Source organism: Macrotis lagotis, chromosome X (genome assembly GCF_037893015.1).
Source record: "Macrotis lagotis isolate mMagLag1 chromosome X, bilby.v1.9.chrom.fasta, whole genome shotgun sequence".
NCBI lineage: Eukaryota > Metazoa > Chordata > Mammalia > Peramelemorphia > Peramelidae > Macrotis > Macrotis lagotis.
Genome location: NC_133666.1, coordinates 125,830,930 through 125,855,131, shown reverse-complemented (window position 1 = coordinate 125,855,131; position 24,202 = coordinate 125,830,930). Strand labels below are relative to the sequence as shown.

The following is a 24,202-nucleotide window of genomic DNA, read 5'->3' as shown; positions in this document are numbered from 1 at the left end:
CCTAGTTCTCCATTTCTTAGCTATGATCCTTAAAAAAAAGACAATCATCATTGCCTTCATTTCCTCTCCTTAACCCCATGAAATATGAATTTCCACCTCATCTGTGAAATGAAACCCCTCTTATAAAGTTACTGGTGATTTTTTTTTTTTTAGTTTTTGCAAGGCAATGGGGTTAAGTGGCTTGCCCAAGGCCACACAGCTAGGTAATTATTAAGTGTCTGAGGCTGGATTTGAACTCAGGTACTCCCGACTCCAAGGCCAGTGTTCCATCCACTTCACTACCTAGCTGCCCCCATTCACTACCTAGCTGTCCCCTGCTGATTTTTTTAATTGCCAAATCTGATAGTATTTTCTCAGCCCTAATTCCTCTAAATCTGTCTGATACAGCAAGTGGAACTGTGGGGAAACAGCATAGCACTGTTGGTAATTTGTTGGTAATATATAGAAATGCTGATTTGTGTGGATTTATTTTAAATCCTGCAACTTTGCTAAAGCTGCTAATTATTTCAATTAAAAAACTGGCTTTGGAATCAGAGGTTTTAGGTTCAAATTCTGGATCTGCCACTATTTGTATTGTATTAGCTGAGTCAGTTTGATCTTTCTGAGCCTCCATTCCTTCATCTGTAAAATAAAGAGGTTGAACTAGGCGCCCTTTAAGTTCCCTTGAAAGTTGCCAATGTGTGTGAACTCATTCAACCCTTCTGGAGAGCTATTTGGAACTATGCCCAAAGAGCAACAAAAATGTGTATACCCTTTGACCCAGCAACACCACTACTGGGTCCATATCCTGAAGAGATGTTGAAAAAGGGTAAAAACATTACTTGCACAAAAATATTTATAGCAGCCCTGTTTGTGGTGGCAAAGAATTGGAAATCAAATAAATGTCCTTCAATTGGGGAATGGCTTAGCAAACTGTGGTATATGTATGTCATGGAACACTATTGTTCTATTAGAAACCAGGAGGGACAGGATTTCAGGGAAGCCTGGAGGGATTTGCATGAACTGATGCTGAATGAGATGAGCAGAACCAGAAAAACACTGTACACCCTAACAGCAACATGGGAGTGATGATCAACCTTGAAGGACTCGCTCATTTCATCAGTGCAACAATCGGGGACAATTTTGGGCTGTCTGCAAAGGAGAGTGCCATCTGTATCCAGATAAGGAGTTGTGGAGTTTGAACAAAGTGCAAGGACTATTCCCTTTAATTTAGAAAAAAACAGGTATCTTATTGTCTGATCTTATTACCTCTTAGACTTCTCTTCTCTTCTTTAAGGATATGATTTCTCTCTCATCACACACAATTTGGATCAAGGTACAACATGGAAACAAAGTAAAGACTGACAGAGTGCTTTCTGGGGGGGGGGGAGAAGCAAGACTGGGATAAAATTATAAAATTGCAAAACTCAAATAATATCTTTAATAAAAATAAATTTTTAAAAATGTTGCCAATCTATAATAATATAATCCTGGAAAACAATTCAGCATTAAGCTAACAGAGTGGCCAAATGATTGAACCAAGAGATCTCACTGAATAGCATAAACCCCAAGAAGGTCATAGAAAGAAAAGAAATATCCAAAACATTTATTGTAGCAGCTTTTGTGGTAGCAAAAAATTTGAAAATAAAATGGGTGTCCATCAAATGGGAAACAACTAAAGAATTCATGGTACATGATATAAATGAAATTATGATAATATAAAACACAATCTATATGAAGAATTCTGAAAACCTGAGAAGGCTTTTCTGAATTGAAAGAGAATGAAATAAGCAAAGTCAAGAAAACAATATTCACAGTTTCAACAAGATAATGGAAAACTAAACAAAACTGAATGCTTTATTATTGTTATTATAATGATCAAGTTTAGCTCCAGAATAAAGTTTCAGAAATGTACTTCCCCTTTTCCATTGTACAGCTACGGATTATGGGTGTAAAAAACTGTATACAGTATCTTGTACAGTCATTGGGTTGGGTGATTTTGCCAAATTATATATATTTCTTTCTTAATTCTTGTTATAAAGGAAGGTTCAATGGTAGGGAATAGGAGGAAATACATCTCCGAAATGAATGTTCTATAATCACAAAAATCATCGGTTACAAAAAAAGATTGAGTTTCTAGGAGATCATAAACCTCATTTTATAAATACAGAAACTGAGGTCTGGAGAATTTAAGTGACTTGCCTAATGTAACAAGAGCAATGATTGAGATAAGAAACCAGGTTCTCTGACTTCAAAGATAATGTCCTTTTTCATTGTAGCCCATTGCCACTCTCCAGATTCCCAGGCGATTAGTTTTCTATCAGCTCCCTTCCCCCTTTTCCTGATGTAACAAGAGGGGACCCAACTTCCTGTTTCTGGCTATTGAAAGAAGCCATGGGAGGAAAAGAGAGAGGAGCACTCTCAAGATCCTAACAATTCAAGCCTTATACTGATGTGGAAATTGGTGCCCAGAGAGGAAGAGTGACTTGCCCAAGGCCACACTGACAGTAAGTGGCAGAGAGGGAACACAAGTACAAGATTCTCAGATTCTAAGTGCTAATGCTCTTTTCATTGTACCACCTTTGTACTAAATAAGTGAGAAAACCAAGGCCCATTGAGCTTGAATGATGTGGCCAGAGAGTCACAAATCAAGAGGGCAGAAATAAGCTAAAAACCAGGCTTCCTGAATCCCAGGCTGTTTTTATAAACTACCTGCTTCCAGCTAAAACAATCCAGTGAGATTGAGAAGAGAAATGACTGTGGAGATGGGTCTTACCACCATTCCATTAGCAACAACTAACCAATAACCACTGGAAGACTGATGGGCACAGACCCCTCTACTTCCAGACTAGCACTCACAGCTATTGTCTGGGGAACCAATTGCTGTAGAAAAGGGTCTAGTCTACCAAGTAGCCAATACACAAGGGGCAGGAAAGCAGCAGAGGTAAAGACTGGAGGCAGTATGGTCCAAGCAACTCAAAGCACAACTACTACCTTGACCACCAACATCTTCCCTCAAACTCTGACAGAGATGCACTAGGACCCTGAATCCAAGAGCCTTGAGTACTTTCAGCCCAGAGCCATTATCCTAGGAAGTAAGTCCTGTGGAGATACAGCCTGGCAACTGCTCTTAAAGGTCCTTCAGCCACAATTCCTGAAGACCCAGAAAGGAAAGATTTTATCCAAAGTCCTTGCATTGTCAAATGGTTCAATATCAGAAATGGTTATCATCTTGTCTGAGAAAATGACATTAAAAAAGAGGCATCGACATCTGCTGTGCTGTGACACTCTCAGAAACATGTGCCTGTTCCATCAGCTGAAACTTTTCTCATGAATCTCCCTCATTAGCTATGAGCTCCTTAAGAGCAGGAACTGTCTTGCTTTTCTATTTGTATCCCTAGCACTTTGCATACAGTGTTTAATGCTTTATTCATTCATCCATTCATTTCATCATTTAATCATACCTCTATGCTACACTGGCTTCTGAAGAATCTCAGCTGTCAGGAACAAAAAGGAATTATGATAGAATCTCATAGCTAGGTACAGAGTGAAAAACTGAGGAATACACTGAAACAGAAACATGTGAAGAGAAATGTGGAAGGGGAGAAGGGAGATTTGTTTATTTGCTAGAATACCATGTAAAGAGACCCACTAGCAAGAAATAAAATGTTTCAGTTTGTGTGTTTAGCATACTTCCTGTCAAACAAATAAAGATCACTATGAACGAATGATATAGCATTAAGCTCTAGGTTGTAGACATAGTGCTTAATTCATCCCTAACCTGAAGGAATTTACTGACAGGGGATTCAATATATAAAGGGGCAATTAAAAGGGGTGGGGTGAGGGGGAGGCTTCAAGATTAGGAAAGGCCAGGAAGGGGTAAGTGATATGGAGACTCAGATATAGTCTTATCAGAGCCTAGAGTGATCCCAGGTCAAATATGCATTCTGGCAAATGTGTCAAAAGGCAAATAATTGAATGCAACTTGTTTAGCTCTTTATGTTAAAATCAAACCACAGGAGTATGACCAATCTGTCTCAGCAACTTCCAAAACAAATTCTCCCTTGAAGCTTGCTACCAAAAAAGTGTCTCTGATCCTTCATTCTTTCAGCTTCTATCAAATATAAATAAGGCCCAAATTTCAGTTGGATGTGAAAAGGTATGTTTCCTTCCCTCCCTCCCAAACTAGTATTTAATTATTTGTGTATTTGTACTTCACTTGTCAGGCTTCCCATGCCAAGGCCACCCCTCTTTTTTTTTTTTTCACTTTTTTACTATCTGAAACGCTGGTTTTTAGAGCTAATGCCAGGCAAGCAAGCTGTGCCCTGAGCTTGGCACAACAATCTTTTACACTCATCCTCTGGATGAACTCGTGCCAAAGCAAAATCCCAGAACTATTTCTGCACCAGCCCCAGGTGGTCCCTGAACTCAGACAAGCACCTGTATGACTCATGTTCCAGTCATGAAGCTACAATAAATCAAGCCCATCTTATTGTTGCTGTTACTGATTATCACAGTTACAGCTCACTGCATAGTCACGGCTACATGTATCAAGGTTTGTCCATAGGTGTCCTCCTAGGGGAGGTACCATCATGTGTCTAATTTCCTCCTCCAAAAGAATAAAGAAAGCTTTAATCACCACTCTTAGCTCTTTATTTTTGTTTTATTAAGAATAACTGTGAGATAATTTCTGTGAGTTTTTATAATTTTCAGAGTTAACTGAGGTTGTGATAGTCTCTGTGATTTTTTGATCATTTATTTTCAGATTTGACACATTTTACAATCATGTTATATCTCATATGTATGCACTATCTCTACCATTACAAAATATGCTTACTTTTCTTTTTTTTTAAACATGGCTAATGTAGAAAATTATATATTTGCAATGAATTTTATTTTTTCCTTGCCTGCTCCATAAGTAGGGGTGAGGAGAAATAAGGGAATTTGGAATTTTAAATCAAATTGAATTTAAAAAAAATCACAAGTTCATTGGGAGTAAAATTTGTTTCATTCTTACTCTTTGTATCACCTAAAAGAGACTGCTAAATCCTTGATTCATTTTATTTAAAAAATTATTGTCAATCATTCTTCAGACTTGTCCAATCTGGAACCCCATTTGAGATTTTCTTGGCAGAGATACTGAAGGGGTTTGCCATTTTCTTCTCCAGCTCATTTTACAGATGAAAAAACTGAGACAAACAGGATTAAGTGACTTGCCCAAGGTCACACAGCTAATAAGTTTCTAAGGCCAAATTTGAATTCCGTAAGATGAATCTTCCTGACTCAAGGCCTAGGACTCTATCCACTGCACAATGTAGCTGCCCTAATTTCTTTTTTTCCAATTCTCCTAATTAGAATAATTGTAGCTATACTGAGGAAAAAAGAAAATGATGAAAAAAGAAACACCAAAAATCAATGAACTCAGTTAACTTCCATGCCTCTAGCACTTGTGTGGCTTCTACCTCTACAAGATCTCTTATGTTTCCATCCCTTTTTCTCTCCTTACAGTCACAACCTCTCTTCTACTACTACTGTAATAACTTTCCTAACAAGTATTCCTACTTTTTAGACTCTCCCCTGTCTAATACATACTCCAAAGCATATGTGGCTAAATGAATATGGCCAAATTAACATACCCAAAACGTAAGTCTGCCTATATCACTTCCCTGCTCAAAAAATCTTCAGCAGCTCCTGATTTTTGTTCTATAATAATGTCTCAGCATTTAAACCTTTCACATTCTGGTTTCTATCTACCTTTTCAGCCTTATTCCATACTAATCTCTTTCATACGCTTAATCTCCTGCCAGAACTGGCCTACTAGCTATGGCCCAAACTTACATTTCATCTCTCTTAAGGGTTTTCTCCCATTATTCAAGCAAGCAAGCAATATTTATTAAGCACCGACTTACTATATAAGAGGTACTCTGTGCTAAGTGCTGTGGATGCAGAAAGAGGCAAAAGACAGTTCTATCACGGATTTCACAATTTAACTGAGACAATATGCAAACATATACAACAAGCTATATAAAAAATAAATGGGAAATAATTAGAGAGGGAAGGCATTAAAATTAAGAGGGGTTGGGAAAGGCTTTCTGTAAAAAATGAGATTTCAACTGGGACTCAGAGAAGGCCAGAGAAATCAAAAGGCAGAATTCAGGAGGGAGAACATTCCAGGCATGAAGGACAGCCAAAGACACTGCCTGGAGCTGAGAGATGGGGAACATCTTGTTTCTGGAAGAGACTGAAGGCCAGTGTCACTGTATTGAAGAGTGCATGTTGGGGAATAAAGCATAAGGAGACTGGGAAGATAGAAGAGTAGGTTTGAATTCCAAACAAAACATTTTATACTTGATTCTGGAGTTAGTAGGGGAGTCATTGGATTTTATTGGGTGGGTGGAAGGAACATAATCGAATCTGTGCTTTAGGAAAATCATTTTGGTGACTGAATTCAGGAGGATGGGTTGGAGAAAATAGAGACTTAAGGTAGGTAGACCCACTAGCAGGGGTGATACTAAGGCTAGCTAGATACTGCTACTACCTGCAGCAGTCTAGACAAGAAGTGATGAGAACCTGCACTTAAAATGTGTGGGGGGAGGTAGTATCAGAAGAAGGAAACATATACAAAAGAGATTGAAAAGGTGAAATCAATAGGCCTTGTCAACAGATTAAATATGGGGGGGGGGGAGGTGAAACAGTAAGGAATCAAGGACATCTCTTACATTGTCCTGGGTTTTGAGGAACTGGGAGGATGGTGTGTTCTCAGGTATAAGCAGGGGAGGTTTTAGGGGGAGAGATACTAAGTTATGTTTTGGGTATGTATTTAAGATATCTACTACACATCCAGTTTAAGATATCCGAGAGTTAGAGATGTGAGACTGATGGTCAACAAAGATTGGGGCAGGATAGATAGAACTGAGAATCATCAGCACAGAGTTGGTAATTAATCCATGAGAGCTGATTGAGATCATCAAATGAAAAGGTATAGAGAGAGGAGAGAAGAGGGCCCAGGACAGAACTCTTGAGGGACACCTACAGTTAGAAGGCTTGATCTGGATGAGGAAACAGCAAATGAGACTGAGGGTGGCTTGATGGGTGGAAGGAGAAGGGAGAGCTGTGTCCTAGAAACTTACAGAAGATAGAATGTCAAGGAGAAGAGGGTGATAAATAGTGTCAAAGGCTACAGAATGGTCAAGGAGAAAGCAAACTGAGAAAAAGGCATTTAGATTTGGCAATTAACAATTTTGGAATAAGCAGTTTCAGAGGAATGATAAGGCCAGAAGCTAAGATTGTAAGGGGTTATGCAGGGAGTGAGAAGAGATAAAGTGGAGATACCTATAGTAGATAGAATGATTGAAAGGGGCAATTTGCTGGAGAAGATGGGATTGAATGGAATCAAGGATTCATATAGAAGAATCTGATAATCTCAAGGGAGCAGTCAGATGGCACATAGACTGCTGGCCCTAGAGTCCAGGTGATCAGAGTTAAAATCCAGCTTCAGACACTAGTTGAATGATCCTGGGCAAGTCACTTAACTCAGTTTCCTCACCTGTAAAATGATTTAGAGAAGGAAATGGCAAACTATTCCAGTATCTTTGCCAGGAAAGTCCCAAATGAGGTTATGAGGAGTCGAACATGAGTAATCAACTAAACAACTTCCTCAAGTGAGTTAAAGGCACCTCCTCTTCAAGTAAGACAGATGGAAGACGTAGTTAGGGAAGACATCTGAATGATATTAACTTAGGAGGAGAGAGGGATTTCTACTTGAATCTGTTCAAGTTCCAGCTAAGTGGTTCAGGGGAAAAGTACTGTGGGAGGTTTGAATAGGGATGAAAAGGTTTAGAATAGGCACTGTAGTGGATGTGATAATGAATCCGTTAGGGAGGTGTAAATGGCCTTGCTGCACTGAGGAACCATTTAAGATTATGTAATATAAATTTGCATTCAATCCAGTCACCATAGTAGGGATTTTCTCCAGTTTTGTTTGACAACTCTTGTCTAAGAATAGAAGTAGCAGACAATGGGAACGGTTATGAGTTGGGTCTTGGCCAGGAATGAACAGTGAAAGGAAAAGGGAGTAAAAGAGTAGAGCAAAGAGGATAATTTAGAGTTGAAGTGTTTAACATGAAGTGTTAAAAAAAAAAAAGGAAGATGGTCTGAGAAGTACAATAATGGTCAAGTGATTTTGCCCTGGCAGGACTGTGGTCTTATGGAAAGAAAGAGTTCTTTTCAAAGAACAGGTTTAGGGAAGGCAGAAGGAAATACAGAATGATTAAAAAGATTATTATCAGATAAAAGAATGCCAGAATTCACAAACATGGAAGTGGAACACTTGTGGGTGATAACAACATCAAGGGTATTCCCAGCTCTGTGTTTGGTTGAAGTGGAATGGAGAAGTAAGCCTTGGGAGGTGAATAAGATTGAGGAAGTGGAAGTTACAGGGTTGGAGAGAGAATCTAGGGGTAAGTTAAAGTCCTGGACGGAGTTGGAATGGAAAGCCTGCTAATAAATGCTGTATTCCGTAGGGAAGGCGGGGGGAGGGGCAGCTAGGTGGATAGAGCGCCGGCCCTGGAGTCAGGAGGACCTGAGTTCAAATGCGACCTCAGACACTTAATAATTTACCTGGCTGTGCGGCTTTGGGCAAGCCACTTAACCCCACTGTCTTGCAAAAAAAAAAAAGTCCTAATTTAAAAAAAAAAAGGGAGGCAGGGGAAGTAGGGGGAGAAGGCAGGGGTGTCAGCTCCCAAGTTACCAGAATTCTGATTGGGTGCTAAGTTTGGGTTTAATCAACTGCAAAGGAGCAGTAATTAAGTAGTCCAATTCCCCCAACCAGGACAGTGTGGCTAGAGAAGCCAGCACAGTGCCTTACAGATTGAGAACTTCATGTCAGGTGACTGGTTAAAATTCTAGCTCTTTGTAAGCAAGGCCTCGTTTTATTTTCTTCCCTACATTTCCCCGGGGCTCGCACCGCCTCTCCGCATTTGTCCCGCGTGGAGTCTTTCAAAACGCGCTCATTTCTACAATCTTGAAATGTCTTGGATATATTTAACTCTTCGGTGGAGCAAGATATCAAGATACACACACACACACACACATATATGTAGATATGTGTGTTTTTCCTATTTTACTTTCAGTCAGAGACAGGCACTCCTTGGCCCCGAGTCAGGAAGCCTCCTCCCAGGGCCGGGGCTCCGGAGCTGGCAAGGTTCCTCCGAGGGTCCGACCCCGTTTTACACAAGAGGACACCGAGGCCGGGGAGGGTTGTCACACGGCCAAGCCGCAGTGAGGGGCAGAGGCCTCCGCCGGCCGCCGCGCCACCGTGGGCCGGGCCCGCCCGCCTGCCCCGGCGCGCCTGTTTTAGCTAGGACATCCGCATCGGCGCGTCCGGCCGCCACCGTCTCATTCTTAAAATTCTGGCGGCCCCAGCCCCGCGGGGGGGGGGCAAAACGCCGGCGAGGCTGCCGGAGGCCCGCGGGGGTCGGGGTGTGAGTGGGGCCCAGGACGCCGGCGGCGGGTGGGGAAGGAAGCAAGGAAGCCTCGTTTGCTCCGACTGGGTCAGGAGCACAAACATGGCGCCTCCTCCTCGCTCGGCCCCCCGCCCCAGCCTCCTTCCCGTCGGCCGCGCGCGCCCACCTGGCGTCGCGCGGGAGGCGAGCGCTTCCGAGCATTTCCGAAGCGGAAGCCGGAGTTGGGGGCGGAGTCGGGACCCGGAAGAGCGGCAGCGGGCGGGGCGGGGCCCCCCGGGAGCGCGGCGCGGGCCCCGCCCAGACGGGGAGGGCGGAGGGAGCGGCCGCGGCGCGGCGCGGCGCGGCGGGGAGCAGGGGGAGGGGAGGCCGGATGTGAGTGGAGCGGCCATTTCCTGTTTCTCTGCAGTTTTCCTCCAGCTTTGGGTGGTGGCTGCTGCCTGGGATCGGCTGCTCGTCGGCTCAGGGGCGAGGCGGCGCGGGCTGCGGTCCCGGGCCCCCCCTCCATCCAGGTTCCGGCGCCCCCGCGGCTCCCCCGTCCCGGTCGCGGCGCGGCCCGCTCGGAGCTCGTCGGGCCTCCCGTTCCGCCCCGGGCGCCCCCGGCAGCCGCCGCCTCTCCCGCCGCCCGCCTCGCCGCCTCCGCGGCAGCCCCGCCAGCCGCCCCGATGCAGGCCATCAAGTGTGTGGTGGTCGGAGACGGGTGAGTGCCTGCCCCAGGCCGCCCCGCGCCCCTCCGCGCGCCCGCTCCCCGGGCCCGGGCCGGCCTCCGCGGCGTGCGGGGGCGGGGTTCGGCGGGCCGCTTGGGTGGGGCGAAGCTGCGGGCGCCCGGCGCGGGGGGCCCCGGGGGGCGCGGGGGGCCGGCCTGGCCGGGGTGGGGTGGCCGCAGCCCCGTGCGGCGCCCGCGGGGCCCGGGCTGCGTGGTCTCGGGGCTGGCCTTGAAGAAGCCCGGCCTCTAGAGGGGGCAGTTTCCACTCCCCTCCCCCGCTACTTAGGCTGCCCCCGGTGCCCTCCCGAGGGCTGGGTGGGAGACCACCAGCCTCGCCCACTTCACTTTTCCCCCTGGGATGGTCTGTTGGTGCGCTGGGGTCCTGCCCCCCCTCCCTTTTTTTTTTTAAAAAGCGAGGGATCGATTTACCCAGCTCAAAGGAAAAAAGTGGGCACCACCCTTTTACTCACTTCAGAAACCCAGTTTGGTTTTAAGCAGAACTTGAACTTCATGTAATGCATCTCTTAGGGTGGGTGTCTAATACCCTTCCTCCCTTCCTCTGTGTTTGCTTGTAGCGAATTTGGCATTTTTTTTAAAAAATGTCTTTTTTAGCTTTTAATATTAACTCTAGTTAATGTAAGTCCGTATACCTTATTGAGTGCTTTAGTATTGTAACTCATTAAGATTAACAATGTTTTGTAATCTTGGGTTTAGACTGCAGTGAAGGTGATGTATTGGGACTGGTTTTGTGGTCTAAAATTTTTAACTACGAGGATTTTTAGTGTCAGTTGCTGGTTTGCTTCAAGGAACCTTTGATTTTTGTGCTATTCTTTTGGGAAGCTCTTAATGTTCTTGTAAAGAAGGTGAGACTGAATTTTTCCTGAATACACAATGTGTCCAAAAAGTGTCCCCCCCCCCCCCAATCTGGGAGGTAATAGAACAGGCTTCCTGAGGAAAAAATTGCTCTCTGTGACTCAAGGCATCTTATTTCATTTGTAGTCGTGTTGCTGGGCCTATTGGAAAACAAGACTTGCCTTATACAACTTATTTCTTCCCCTTCCACACACCCCCACCCAAGAAACAAATATCCCAGTGTAATCTGAACAAAATTGTATATCACAGTATTGCTTGTGTAATTTAGAGTTGGCCAGAATGCCTGAAAAATTACTATTAGCCTCATGAAATTTTTGCAATAAATGGATACATTTTCCTTGGTATCTGAATGTTTTTGTGGTTTAATAATATCAATACTAATTGCTGCTACCTTAGTGAGCGTTTTTGAGATCTATATTTAGCTTTTGACTTTTTGATTAAGATTATTAGTGATATTTTTACTAAATCCCAGCTTTCTAGTATCTTGAAATTGCTTAACATTTCTAGTTGAAATATAATATTTCATGATCAATTTTAAAGCATGTTTCTGAAGGACTAGAACTAGTCAAATATTAAAACAGAACTAGGAACTTGGTAAGATACTTTTAACCTTTAAAAGAAAAGTAGTTCTGGAAAACTGGGTACAATAAAATGTTTATCTTAATCATGAAGTTGGGATCCTCATTTGATTAAGTTTTCACTAATCTTGCATAGTTTTTTTTAACTAACTCAATTTATTTTTACTATTAAAAACAGGTTTATTGTGATAGATTAATAAGTGGCATAGTTTTAGTTTTTTAAAACCAATTGGTTGTGGTCAGTTCCACATTTAGTCAGAATGAGTAATTTGACTTCAAAAGATTTATCATTTCGGTGGTATATGTACTCCCTCCACTGAAATAAGCTCCCTTCATACTTAAAAAGTTTTCATAAGCTGACTAAGGCCAGAAAACCTTGTCATCAACTTTCTGGTGATGAGCCTTGAGCCTCTAGAAAATAATTGGAAAAAATCTTGTACAGCTTAGTTCCTCGATAGGCCTGCTACTTAAAACTTAGCTTGCCAGAACTTGCTTTCCCTGGCATAGCCCTTAAAACCCAGCATTACTTACCTGCCAAGATTAGGCATCAGAGTAGCACTTTACTAGAGGAGGAAGTAATTTAAGATTCTTTAAAAATTAAAACTACAGGTTTTAGATTGGTTTATTTAAACCTAATATAAGTCAATGGTTTTTTAATGCTTTTATGTTGTTTTTGAAATAAAATATTGAATGCCTGTTACTTGCAATATGTTGCTAGATACTAGAGATAGCTAGAAAGTCAAAGATTGAATTCTAATATGACTATCCTGGAGAGACAGGAAGATCTGACTTCACTTCCTACCCTGGGCAGGTCACCTAATTCATTCCACCCCTTGACTTCAGTTTTTCTGCAAAATGGATAATATCACCTACTTCACAGTATTGTTGTGTCGCTAAGGATCAGTTAATTGATTTTGTCTGTGTGTGTGTGTGTGTGTGTGTGTGTGTGTGTGTGTGTGTGTGTGTGTGTTAGGAATTTTATTCCCCTTACTCTTTAATTTAGTATTTTTTTGTGATCTTAATTTGATTTGGACTAGGTGCCATAGAAATAATGCTTTTTAGAAATGTCATCTTGATATCCCGTTCAGATAAATTTTTGTTACTTTTAAGAAAAGTAATGTAGCAAATATTCCTTTCAAAAAGATCCTTTGTTCAGCTGAAAAACTATTTTTGAATTCAAATATTTATGAAATAATGTGTCTGAGGTTATTAGAATATTTAAATTGTTGACACTTTTTGCAGAATTTTTCTCGTGTAGACTTTTTTGTTTGTTTTTTGCAAGCCAGTGGGGTTAAGTGACTTGATGAAGGTCACACAGCTAGGTAATTATTGTCTGAGATCGAATTTGAATTCAGGTCCTCTTGACTTCAGAGACACCTAGCTGCCCCTGACTCTTATAAGAAATTTAGTGTGGAATCTTGTACTTAATAATTAATTCAGCACTAAAAAAAAAAACAGCCCTGAAATTTCACAAACAACTGACTTTTTATTTTGTGAAAGGGTATTTATGCCCTGAAATGTGTCAGCAATTGGTGTAGTGAATTGAAAGCCTCCTGTTGCAGATATTATGTTTTGTAATAAAGTATAGCCTCTAGTTTTTAAAAACAAAATATTAATTTTCCAGGATATTTAAAAGTTATACTACATAATTCCCTTTGTACTAGAATCAGTTGATTTTAATCTGATTAGATACAATAAAATTAAGTTTTTTGATCTTCTCCTTTGATAATCCTGCCCATCACCTTGATTTGATGAACCTCAATAATGTAGTTTTGCTAAGTCACAAAGCACACCTAAGAAGGACTCAGGTCTCAGCTAAAGTCAGATTAAGAGTCATTATTTTGAATAATACATGAATACCTAACCAAGCTGATTTTCATTATTTTTTATTTGAATTAACTGGAGGATGCAATAAATATGTAAATTGGAATATTTTGATAACATAAAATACTATATTTGACAAGGCCAATGGTTCATGTTTATTTTTGGTAAATTAGCAATTAAAAGGACTTTGTCTTTCATGGAGTCATCCTCAAATGGATGACCTCAGATATCTCTATCTTCCATTTAATTTTTTATGAAGCACTCCTTAAATTTACCTGTATATATAATTAGGACTTGGACTTTGATTTTGGAGTCAGAAGACCTGAATTCAGATACTGCCTCTACCATTTATTTGTTGCACCCCTTCCTGAGGCAAGTCATTTAATCTCTGGTTTGTTCAGTTTGTTTATCAATTAAATAGATTTGAACTAGATGATCTCTAAGGACTCTTTGAGCTCCAAATCAAACTAAAATTTTGCACAAGTCAATAAATGCTTGTTTCCTCTTTAAAAAAAAAAGTGGGCTGTTGGGAATTGGGTTGATAAGTCATTGCTTCATTCTTAGAATGAGAATGTACTATATATTTTTTATAGAGTCTTATGTTTAAATTTTACTGTTTACTTTGTTAATAATTTTTAGTTTTCTGTCTCTGCATCCACAAATGCCTTTTGCCATCTAATTAATTCGTCGTGGAATGTAATAATCCCTACTTGAAGGACTTTCCAAGGGAAATGTAAGAAGGGATTATCTAAGGAGGAAATCTAGGGGTTGGAAATTAAGTAGAATGATTAGTGGGCAGTTAAGATAGAAGTACTTCATCTATGGACCTGCCATTAGGTATTGAGAGAAATTGTAGTGTGATTATAAAAGAAATGTCTAGTGGAGTTGAGAAGACATGGCATTAAGTCCTGATCTCTAGTGGTGGGACCAAAAAAGCCACTTTGTCTCTCGGTGTCCCTGGGCAACTCTCTAAGACTCTAAATGACAGAAGAGTTCCCTGTCATAGTGTCTTCTCACACTTCTCCCCCTGCCCCTCCCCCCCAATCAGGCTTTCTCCTAGTACCTTGCAGTTTCTCAATAAACATTAAAAATAGGTTTGAACAGGTCCCAAACCCACTCAATCAAATATCAGTGGTTAATAGTAATGTTTTTCTTATTTTATGTGTATCTTCTAAATAATATTTTGAATATGAATTGAATTTGAACTGTGGAGAAACAGGAAATTATAGATTTTGTAGTGAATTACATAGTGGTACTTGCATTGGGTTTAATGCTTGTTCTGCAGTTGTGACTGATTCTAGATTGACCCTGTGAATCAAAGCATGACACTATAAGTGCTATTGGAACTTTTTTTTTTAGCAAATACAGTGAAGTGCTTTGTAATTTCCTTCTCTATTGAGTCCCCATTATTCAGATGAGGAACTGAGGCAAGTTGAGTCACACAGCTAATAGTGTCTGAATTCAGATTTGAACCCAGATCTTCCTGACTCCAGGCCCAGTGCTCCTTACCTCCTTCATCACTTAGCTGCCTCTTTTTTAAAAAAATTATTTTTCCTAGCTTCGTATAGTGTTTACATTAAATGTTTCATATCATGTGAGGTCACATGTGAATTGACTCAGTATTTTGTTTCAGAATCAAAAAATTGGTACAGAATCTGGGACTTTACAATTGGTACATTTATAAGGTTGCTTAAAAATATTATATGAGACCTAAGAGTATCATTATGGTAGAGAAAAGGATTCATGTTCTAATTTGAAAGGATAAACACATGCTATTTGATGAAATGTTTGGTGTTATATAATCATACCTGGAAAATGAAGTATATGAAAGTAAGTTATTAGATAATTTCTTAAACATTTAGTAGTGTGTTCTTTCCATAGGTCAGATTTTTATATAGCACATTCCATTATGGTAATTCTTAAGAATATAAAAACAATAAGTTGCCTAAAAAGGCATGTTACAGTATGGAATAGGAGTGCAAGTGTTTTTTTAACATTTTATCTATTTTAAGATTGAGAGTGTTATAGTTGCATAAATAAGCGAGCTATCTGAAAAATTTTAAGATTTTTTTTAGTACAGTATCTTTATCCTGAAATGTATGCTAAAAGAAATTTACATAGGTGTTGTCTTATTTTAACAACCTTCCTATAAGGCAAATAGTGAAAGTAATCATTTAGCTTTTTATTTTTTGAAATGTGGACTTTGATGTCTAGGGTTACTGTTGGTAATAAAATTCAATTCTTCCTGATTTTTTTGTTCTATCCTCCTTACTAGTTTATAATTACATAGAACTGAATAAAGAAAGTATAATATGTATACATTTCCACTGTAGCATGAAATAAATACCTCTCTAATGTAGATATCTGGTGTGATAGGTATTTACATGTATAGCAAGATTTCAAAGTTTGCAAATTATTTTTCTCACAACCCAGTAAGGTAGGTGGTACTTCTATGCTCCCCATTTTGAACATGAAATGTGAGAGTCCAGAGTAATGAAGTGACTGTTTCAGCTAGTAGATTATTGGATTTGAACATTAAACATTTGGACAGTATTTAAATATTTTAAAGGGTTTAGTCGACACCTTTTTTTTATATTAGTAATTTCTAGATATATCTAATACCATCATTTTGCTCCTATAGCCCCCCACCCCTAGAAAGAGGAAGGAGCAGTGGATAGAGTATTGACCCTAGAGTCAGGAGAACCTGAGTTCAAATTCGGCCTCAGACACTTAATAATTACTTAGCCGTGTGACCTTGGGCAAATCACTTAACCCCATTGCCTAGCCAAAAAAAAAAAAAGAGGAAGGAGGCATGTTGTTTCCTTATCTGCTCTCTGGAAACAAAGTTGATCATTATAATTACTCAGTAGTTATTGGATATATTATTCTGTTTTACTTTTCATACAAATTCTCCCATTTCTTTGAATTCTTTAATCATTTCTTACTAAAAGGTAATATTCATAAACTTTAGAGTTTTTTTTAGCTTATCCCCAGTAAATAGGTGCTTGTGCTGTTTCTTGTTCTTTATCATCATATCATACTGCTATGAATATTTTGGCATATATATAGAGATATATATTGATATATTAGTTCTTGGAGTATGTCCCACAAATGAGATGCTGGATAAATGGGTATGAACAATTTAGTCAAATTATTTTTCAGAACAGTTGGAGTAATTTACAGCTCTACCAACATTGTATGCCTCTTTCTGAAGCTCTTTCAGACTGTATGATAACAATTTAATAATAAGATAATGAATACAGATGTGAGTTTTAATAGTAAAACTTTGTGCATTAGTATTCTGATTGAACATATAAACATTTTTGCTGATTCCAACTCATCTGTAGCAGCTAAAGGGGATATCTATCATTGGAATATTTTGGTTAAGACTATTAAGGTATGCCTCCTAATTCTGCCAACTAAAAAGAAAACAATGATTAATTAGAGTCAATATGGTTCTATCAAGAGCAGATCATACTAAACATACCTAATTTACTTTTTGATAAAGTGATTAGATTGATAACTAAAGGGAATTCTGTGAACATTTTTACACCTAAATTTCTTTTTTGTTTTTTTCAGTGGGGTTGTGATTTGTCCAAGGGCACACAATTGAATATTAAGTGTCTAAGGCTGGACTTGAACTCAGGTCCTCCTAACTCCACGACTTATCCACTGCCACCTAGCTGCTCCTAGACCTGAATTTCAACAGTACATTTGAGAGTTTTCTGGTTCTTTAGAGAGATGGAGAGATACAGGATAAATGTATATTGGTTAGTGAGCTGGTTGAATGAATATACCTCAAGAGTAATCAATTATCGGTGTGTTACTATCACCCTAATGTAATGATCTTTGGATCTATATTTTTTAGAAAGATTGTTGACTTAAATGAAGATATAAATACCATACTCATCAGATTTGCATTTGGCATGCAACTGGGAAGATTAATAGTTGATGCTAGTCAGGCTTCAAAAGATGTCAAAGGCAAAAATGATGATGGATCAAATATAAAAAATAGATATCATTAGACAGTTGAGTTGGAGGAGCACTGAGAGGTTAAATCATTTGGTTACAATCATTGCCTATATATGTTAGAAAAAGGATTTGAAGACTGCTGTGACCAGATGAAGTTGGATAAGGATAAATGTAAAGTTCTCCACTTAAGGACAAAAAAAGTAAATTTCAAAAATCACATGCTACTGGGACATGACTAGGTAAATAGTTTATGTTAGGAAATAATCTTGGGATTTTAGAAGCACTGTTTTGATAAACTAAGCCTCCAAATACCATCTAATGCTAATTGGGTAGGTATACTTACTATTCAGAATGAAGGTTACTATCCTTTATACTGTTGAAATAACTTAGGAAGTACTGTTCAATTCAGATAGAGCAGTTTTTGTACCTGTGGAAGTTTCATAAAATGCATACTTTGCCCTTAAGTCTTTTTTTAAAAAAAGTCAAATTCAGTTTTATTGAGGTAATTCATCTAGGTTTGACAGTGATTTTTTTGTTTGTTTTTGGGAGGAAGACATCTGGCAGCTTCCTTTATTACCTGTTTTTGCTAAGCAAATTCTAAGGTGTTTCTGAAATGTTAGTACCTTCCAAAATTCCTAGTGCTAGTTCAGTTGGCTCTTAATTATTAGTCTACATAGAAATATCTTGAAGGAACTAGACATGTTGTAGCCTGTTAAAGGGAAAGGGACTTGTTTTACAATTTTTCTCCTTTCTCCCCTCTCTTCATGGGGACAGAAAGCAGTTTGATATAGACTCTACATTTACAACCATGGTAAACATAAATCAATATTGATTATGTTGTAAGAGAAGAATCAAATCCAAACAGAAGAAAACAATTACATAATACATGACAACTTTTAAAAATGGAAGATTTTATTGATAAGCTTTAGTCTTCATTTAAACTCCATAATTCCTCCTCCTCTGGATATGAATGGTATTTTTCCATCACAAATCATTTCAAATTGTCTTTGATTAATGTACTGCTGAAATGAACAAATCCATCAAGGTTGATCATCCCTCCATGTTATTATTAATGTGTATAATGTTCATTTCATTCTTTTCCAGGCTTTTCTGAAATCCCATCCTTGATTTCTTTCAAAACAGTAATGTTCCATCACATATACAATTCCACAATTTTTTCAGCCATTCTTCAGTCAATGGGCATCCCCATCAATTCTTTGCCCCTTCAAAATGAACTGCTATGAATATTTTTGTACATGTGGAATTTTTACCCTTTTTCATAATCTTTTCAGGTAGTGATATTGCTGGATCAAAGGGTATGTATGTTTTTTATTGCCCTTTGGGCATAATTTCAAATAAGGTTGAATCAGTTCACAACTCCACCAGCAATGCATTTGTATTCCAGTTTTCTCACATCTCCTCCAACATTGATCATTTTCCTTTCTAGTCATATTGGCCAATCTGAGAGGTGTGAGATGATACCTCCAAGATGTTTTAATTTGCATTTCTCTAATCAGTGATTTAGAGCAATATTATTTCATATGACTATAAATAACTTTGATTTCTTAGTCTGAGAATTGTGAAAGCGGTTTTTCATACAAGAAACAGAATCACTAACTTCAAACTATCAGACTTGTAACATCTTGGCTCCATTAAAACAAGTTATAGATCATATATCATCCTTTCTAGATAGTTTTCCTGTTCTCCACACTCCCAACTAAATGAACAGTCACACATACAGCTCATAATTCTGATCATTTCAATCTACTAGAAGCCAAACCAATATTGAAGAGTTTATATTAGGTGTCCATATTCCACCCCCTTTTCAATCTGCTTCCTGAGAAAAGCTTGGGAAAGCCCTAAGGGGCCTATCTCATTTTGCTTTAAAATTTCCAAGAGTTCTGCCAATTAATTACTCAAGCAGATTTGGAAGAGTCTCTTCCCTTGAGGAAAAAGGTGCAAACTGTCTTCTATGGAAAGCTTTCCCTAACTCATTTTATTTCCAGTGCCTTTTCCTATTACTTGTATATTGCAGACAATTTTCTAGAACTACCCAAATTCAACTTTACTTAAAGAATTTTAAGGTTTACCACTTTCTCTTCTAATTACTTCTAGTTTTTTTCTCTAGAGTTTTTTATTTCATTTCTAAAAATGCCTTGCTTATTTTATTTCTTCTAGGTATTCTGGATCTTTGTGAAAAATGTATTTTTTCCTTTCTCTTTGCTTGCAGTTGGGAAGAAGTTGATCACACCTTTAGGAGGGTGGGTGTGGGTGTGTTATTTCTTCTCTCCAGCTTTAGTTTGTGAATGGGGGTTTTGTGCCATGGCCAGACTCTTTATTTTTGGTGAACTTTTGGTTGAGGTGTTTCCTTATTGACTTGTAGTATTTTGTGTCCTTGTCTCGTCTTCCTCCCTAAGCTCAAGGTTCAGAGTGGTGAATCTTAAGGGCCTTCCCAGAAGCTTAGAGCTGAGTCCTTAGCCTGGGTTGTTGAGTTTGAGTGTTGGTTACTAACCTTTGCCTCTCACTGGTCACTCTGGGGCTTGTTCCAAGGTCTTCCTTCATCCTGGATTTTCCTGTGGCTTTGTGAGCAGAGGGGTTCACAGGATAAAGTCTCTGTTCTTGCTGCATTGAAAAACTAACCTCTTCTGACATTGATTTTGTTGAAAAACCCTATTCCTGTTGCCATGATGGATTTGGGGGGGGCAATTTTGGGATGGAAGTTGTCAGTATAATTTTTGACTGGATTTCTTGGTTTGGAATTTGGGTTTTTGCTAGCTTGGGTAGCGGAGAGCTGAGCTGAGTGGTTTACCTCCTGTTCAGGGAGCCATCTTGGTGGGAAGTCCTTCACAAAACTAGTTTTGGGGAAGTTAAAGTTTTTACCATTTTTACTATATAGGGAGAGAAGAATATCAAAATAGTCAATGTCCTAGTCACCTGGACTTGAAACTTAGGTATCATCTTTTGATTATTTGCCCCCTCCTTTTTATTGTTAGCACCTTCTTGATGGCTCTTGTCACCCCACAGTTGAACTGTTGTAATAATTTTCTGTTTTGTCTCCCTGATTCAAGTCCATTCACCTTTTCAGGTATCAAAGTGATCTTCTTAAACACGTCTGACCATATCATCTTTTTTTTTTAAGTTTTTGCAAGGCCATTAATGGAGTTAAGTGGCTTGCCCAAGGCCCAAGTGTCTGAGGTCGGATTTGAACTCAGGTACTCCTGACTTCAGGGCTGGTGCTCTATCCACTGTGCCACCTAGCCGCCCCCATATCATCTTGATAATCAACTCCCCGTGGCTCTCTCTTACAGCTAGCTGATGTATTGTCTGGATGTGGAGTCAGGGAAACTTGTGGCAAAGGTGACTTCAACTGCTTTGTGGCATGACTGGGTAAATCACTTCTATCTCTGTGTGCCCCAGGTTCACCATCTGTAGGGTGGGAATAGTATCTTCCTCAGAGAGACTCAAATTGAGATGATCATTGTAAAGTGGTTTGCAAAACTTAGCTATATGAATCCTAACTGCCGTTTTTACCTCCAGAATAAATATAAAATTTTCCATTTGACTTTTAAAACCTTTCATAATGTACTTCCTATCTTTTCAGACTTTTTAGTTCTTATTCCTCTTCATATAATCTTAAGATCCAGTGACACTGACTTACCTCTTTCTTACACAAGACAGCATTCCTTCCTAACCCCATGGCCCAAATCTTCTTCCTTATCTTTACCTGGCTTCATTTAGATGTTTGTTAAAATCCTGTTTTGTACTAATGCTTTTCCTATGAATTTATCTCCAATTTAATACACACACACACATACCCACTCACTCTCATTTGGTGTTTTCTTGACAAAATACTGGAGTGGTTTGCCTTTATTTTACAGATGTGGGCTTTGAGGTAAACCAGGTTAAGTGATTTGCCCAGGGTCACACAACTAGTAAGTATCTGCGGGGGGGGGGGGGCTGGATTTGAACTCAAGTCTTTCTGTGGTGCTTAGTTCACTGTGCCACCTAGCTGCCCCTGTTTGTATACAGTTGTTTTGTATGTTGTCTTCCCCTTTATATTGAAAACTCCTTGAGAGGGTAGAAGGTATTTTTGCTTTTCTTTGATTCCTTAATATTGGAACTTAGTGATTATGTTTGTCCTTCATTCTCAAAGAAAACCATGACATCAGGGGGATGATGCCATGACAAACACATGAATTGGATTTGAGTGAGGGGCTGCTGTGCTTAGTCACCAGCCTCACTTTCTCCTCCAGAGCATCTGGATACAGTGGCCAGATATGAATCAGGAAGACTGGGGAGGACCCTGGATTTGAGTAATCAGGGTTAAGTGACTTGCCCAAGTCACAGCTAGTAAGTAGCTGGATTCGAACTCCAAGGCTAGTATCCACTGAACCATCTAACTGCCCTTGGAACTTAGTAATACTTGTTGACTTGAAATTTGCAGACATTTAGATCCAAAGTAAGTTGACTGACTTCTCCCCTAAAACATTTGTTTTGAGTCAGGACCATTTGAAGTCTTAAGTGGTTTTAGTTTCCCTCCTTACTTTATTAAAAATCAGTCTAATGTGCTTTAGTTCTCAATTTTGAGTAATATTTCCTAAAGCCTTTAATACTTGTCCTATGAGGACTAATGTTTATTTGCCACTATTAATAGACTTAATGACATGTAGTTGTTTTTCGATCTCAAATGAATAGATTTATCTAATTTACAGGAGGAAAGATCCATCATGGTTGAATAGGGAAGAATACATTCTAATTTTTGATCTTATGAGGATTTCTTTTTTATTTATGTGGCATTTTTTATTTGTAATTTTTGGTATTTCTATAAAATGAACTGAGTAATTTTCTCAAATTATAAGTCTAAAATACTTTACTATGAATACATCTTTTTTAGTTAGTATCTTTGTTTTTACATCACCATTTCCCAATATATGTCTGCCCTCCACCTCCCAGAGGTGTCCCCTTTTAGCAAAGAATACAAAAGGGGGGGGACCATTTCAGCAAAATTAACCAACACTCCCACCAAGTCTGTCATTATTTACAGAATTCCTTACTCTTTAGTTTGCTGCCACTTTTTCAGATATGTATGGGACAAGGAAGGTATGTTATGTTTCTTCTTTGGAGCAAGTCTTGGTCATTTATAATTTCATGGCATTCAAATTTTTTTTTTAATAACTTTTTACTACTGTCTTTTTTACATCATAGGTTCCCTCCAGAATCATTTTCTCCTTCCAGAAAAGCATCTCATAGAACAAATCATTTTTTAAGAACAAAGGAGAAAAGAGATGGGAAAAAGAAATCAGGATAACCAGTTAGTAGATTGGAAAAATTCTGAAAATGTATTCAGTGTGCTATACTTGTGGAACTTTCTATGTCTGCAAAGAGACATGTTTGTTCTTTATAATTTTGCAACATACACTTGATTCTTTTTGCTGATTCTTCCTAATTATATTTTTGTGTATATTTATGTGTATATTTCTTTGCTTAGTTTATTGTACATCAGTTCATATAGCTATTTCCATGCTTCTCTATATTCATAATATTCATCATTTCCTACAGTACAGTAAGAATCCATTATTTGTGACCTACAGTTTCTTTAGCTATCCCTCATTTGATTGATATTCTCATTTTTAGTTGTTTGGTCTCCAAAAAACTGCTGCTTTATAAATATTTTGTGGTATACACTTTTTTTATTATAAGCAGTCTTCTTGGGATATAACATCTTTACTGGAATCTCTGGATCAGAAGCTGTGGACATTTTAATCATTTTAGCTGTACAGTTTTAACATGCAAAGCTCCAGAGAGGAATATGAATTGATTTCCTGCCTCAAAAGACCTCTTGGAAGAGCTCTAAAAGGACTTTAAAAATCAAGTAATTGGAAAAGAAATGCAAGAGAAATTTAACATTTTGCAAATGTGAACACAAAAATTACTAGAAACAACTCCTTTAAAAATATAATTGGGGAGATAGACAAAGAAAATAACTCTTTTAAAAATACAATTGGGCAAATGGATAGAAGAAATGTCCTTTTGAAAAAGTCAGCTGAAGAAAATAATTGCTTGAAAAAATAGAATTGGATATGTGGGAGTTAGTGACTGTATAAGACATTCAGTCAAGCAAAATTTTTAAAAAAAGGAAAAAATTAGGACAAAACTTATAAGAACCATTGGTGAAAAAACTCACCTGGAAAATAGATCTAGGAGCCAGCTAGGTGGTGCAGTGGATAGCACCAGCCTTAGAGTCAGGAGGGCCCAAGTTGAAATATGGTCTCAGACACTTAATAATTGCCTAGATGTGTGACCCTGGACAAGTCACTTAAACCCCCAATGCCTTAAAAAGGTAAAAAATTAAAAAAGAAAATAGATCCAGGAGAGATAACTTAGGAATTATTGGACTTCCTGAAATCAGTGATTTCAAGAAATCATCAAGATGGTGGCGCAGTGGATAGAACACCGGCCACTGGAGTCAGGTGTACCTGAGTTCAAATCTGTCCTCAGACACTTAATAATTACTTAGCTGTGTGGCCTTGGGCAAAGTCACTTAACCCCATTTACCTTGCAAAAATGTAAAAAAGAAAGAAATAAAGAAATCATCAAGGAAAACTGCTCTGATATCCTAGAATCAGAAGGTAAAATAGTCTCTGCAAGAATCCATTGATCACCTCCAGAAAGAGGTTCCAAAATGAAAATGCCAAGGAATAGTGTAACCAAATTCTAGAATTATCAGGTCAAGGATAAAGTATGGCAGGCAGCCAGAAAGAAATAATTCAGATACCAAGGAGTCACAGTTAGGAGCCATTTGACAGCAT

General features: G+C 38.9%; 1 protein-coding gene across 3 annotated transcripts in view; it reads left to right on the top strand.

The window, feature by feature from the left end:
- Window positions 1-9,766: 9,766 nt before the first annotated feature.
- RAC1 (Rac family small GTPase 1) overlaps window positions 9,767-24,202 on the top strand; it is a 47,543-nt gene continuing 33,107 nt past the window's right edge. For 2 of the 3 annotated variants that reach the window (XM_074201735.1, XM_074201738.1), the window contains exon 1: window positions 9,767-10,140. In XM_074201735.1, coding sequence (XP_074057836.1) covers window positions 10,106-10,140 — 35 coding nt within the window. In that variant the 5' untranslated portion in view covers window positions 9,767-10,105. Of the gene's footprint in view, window positions 10,141-10,480; window positions 10,676-24,202 lie in introns of those variants that run through there. The other variant, XM_074201736.1, reaches the window with a different exon arrangement.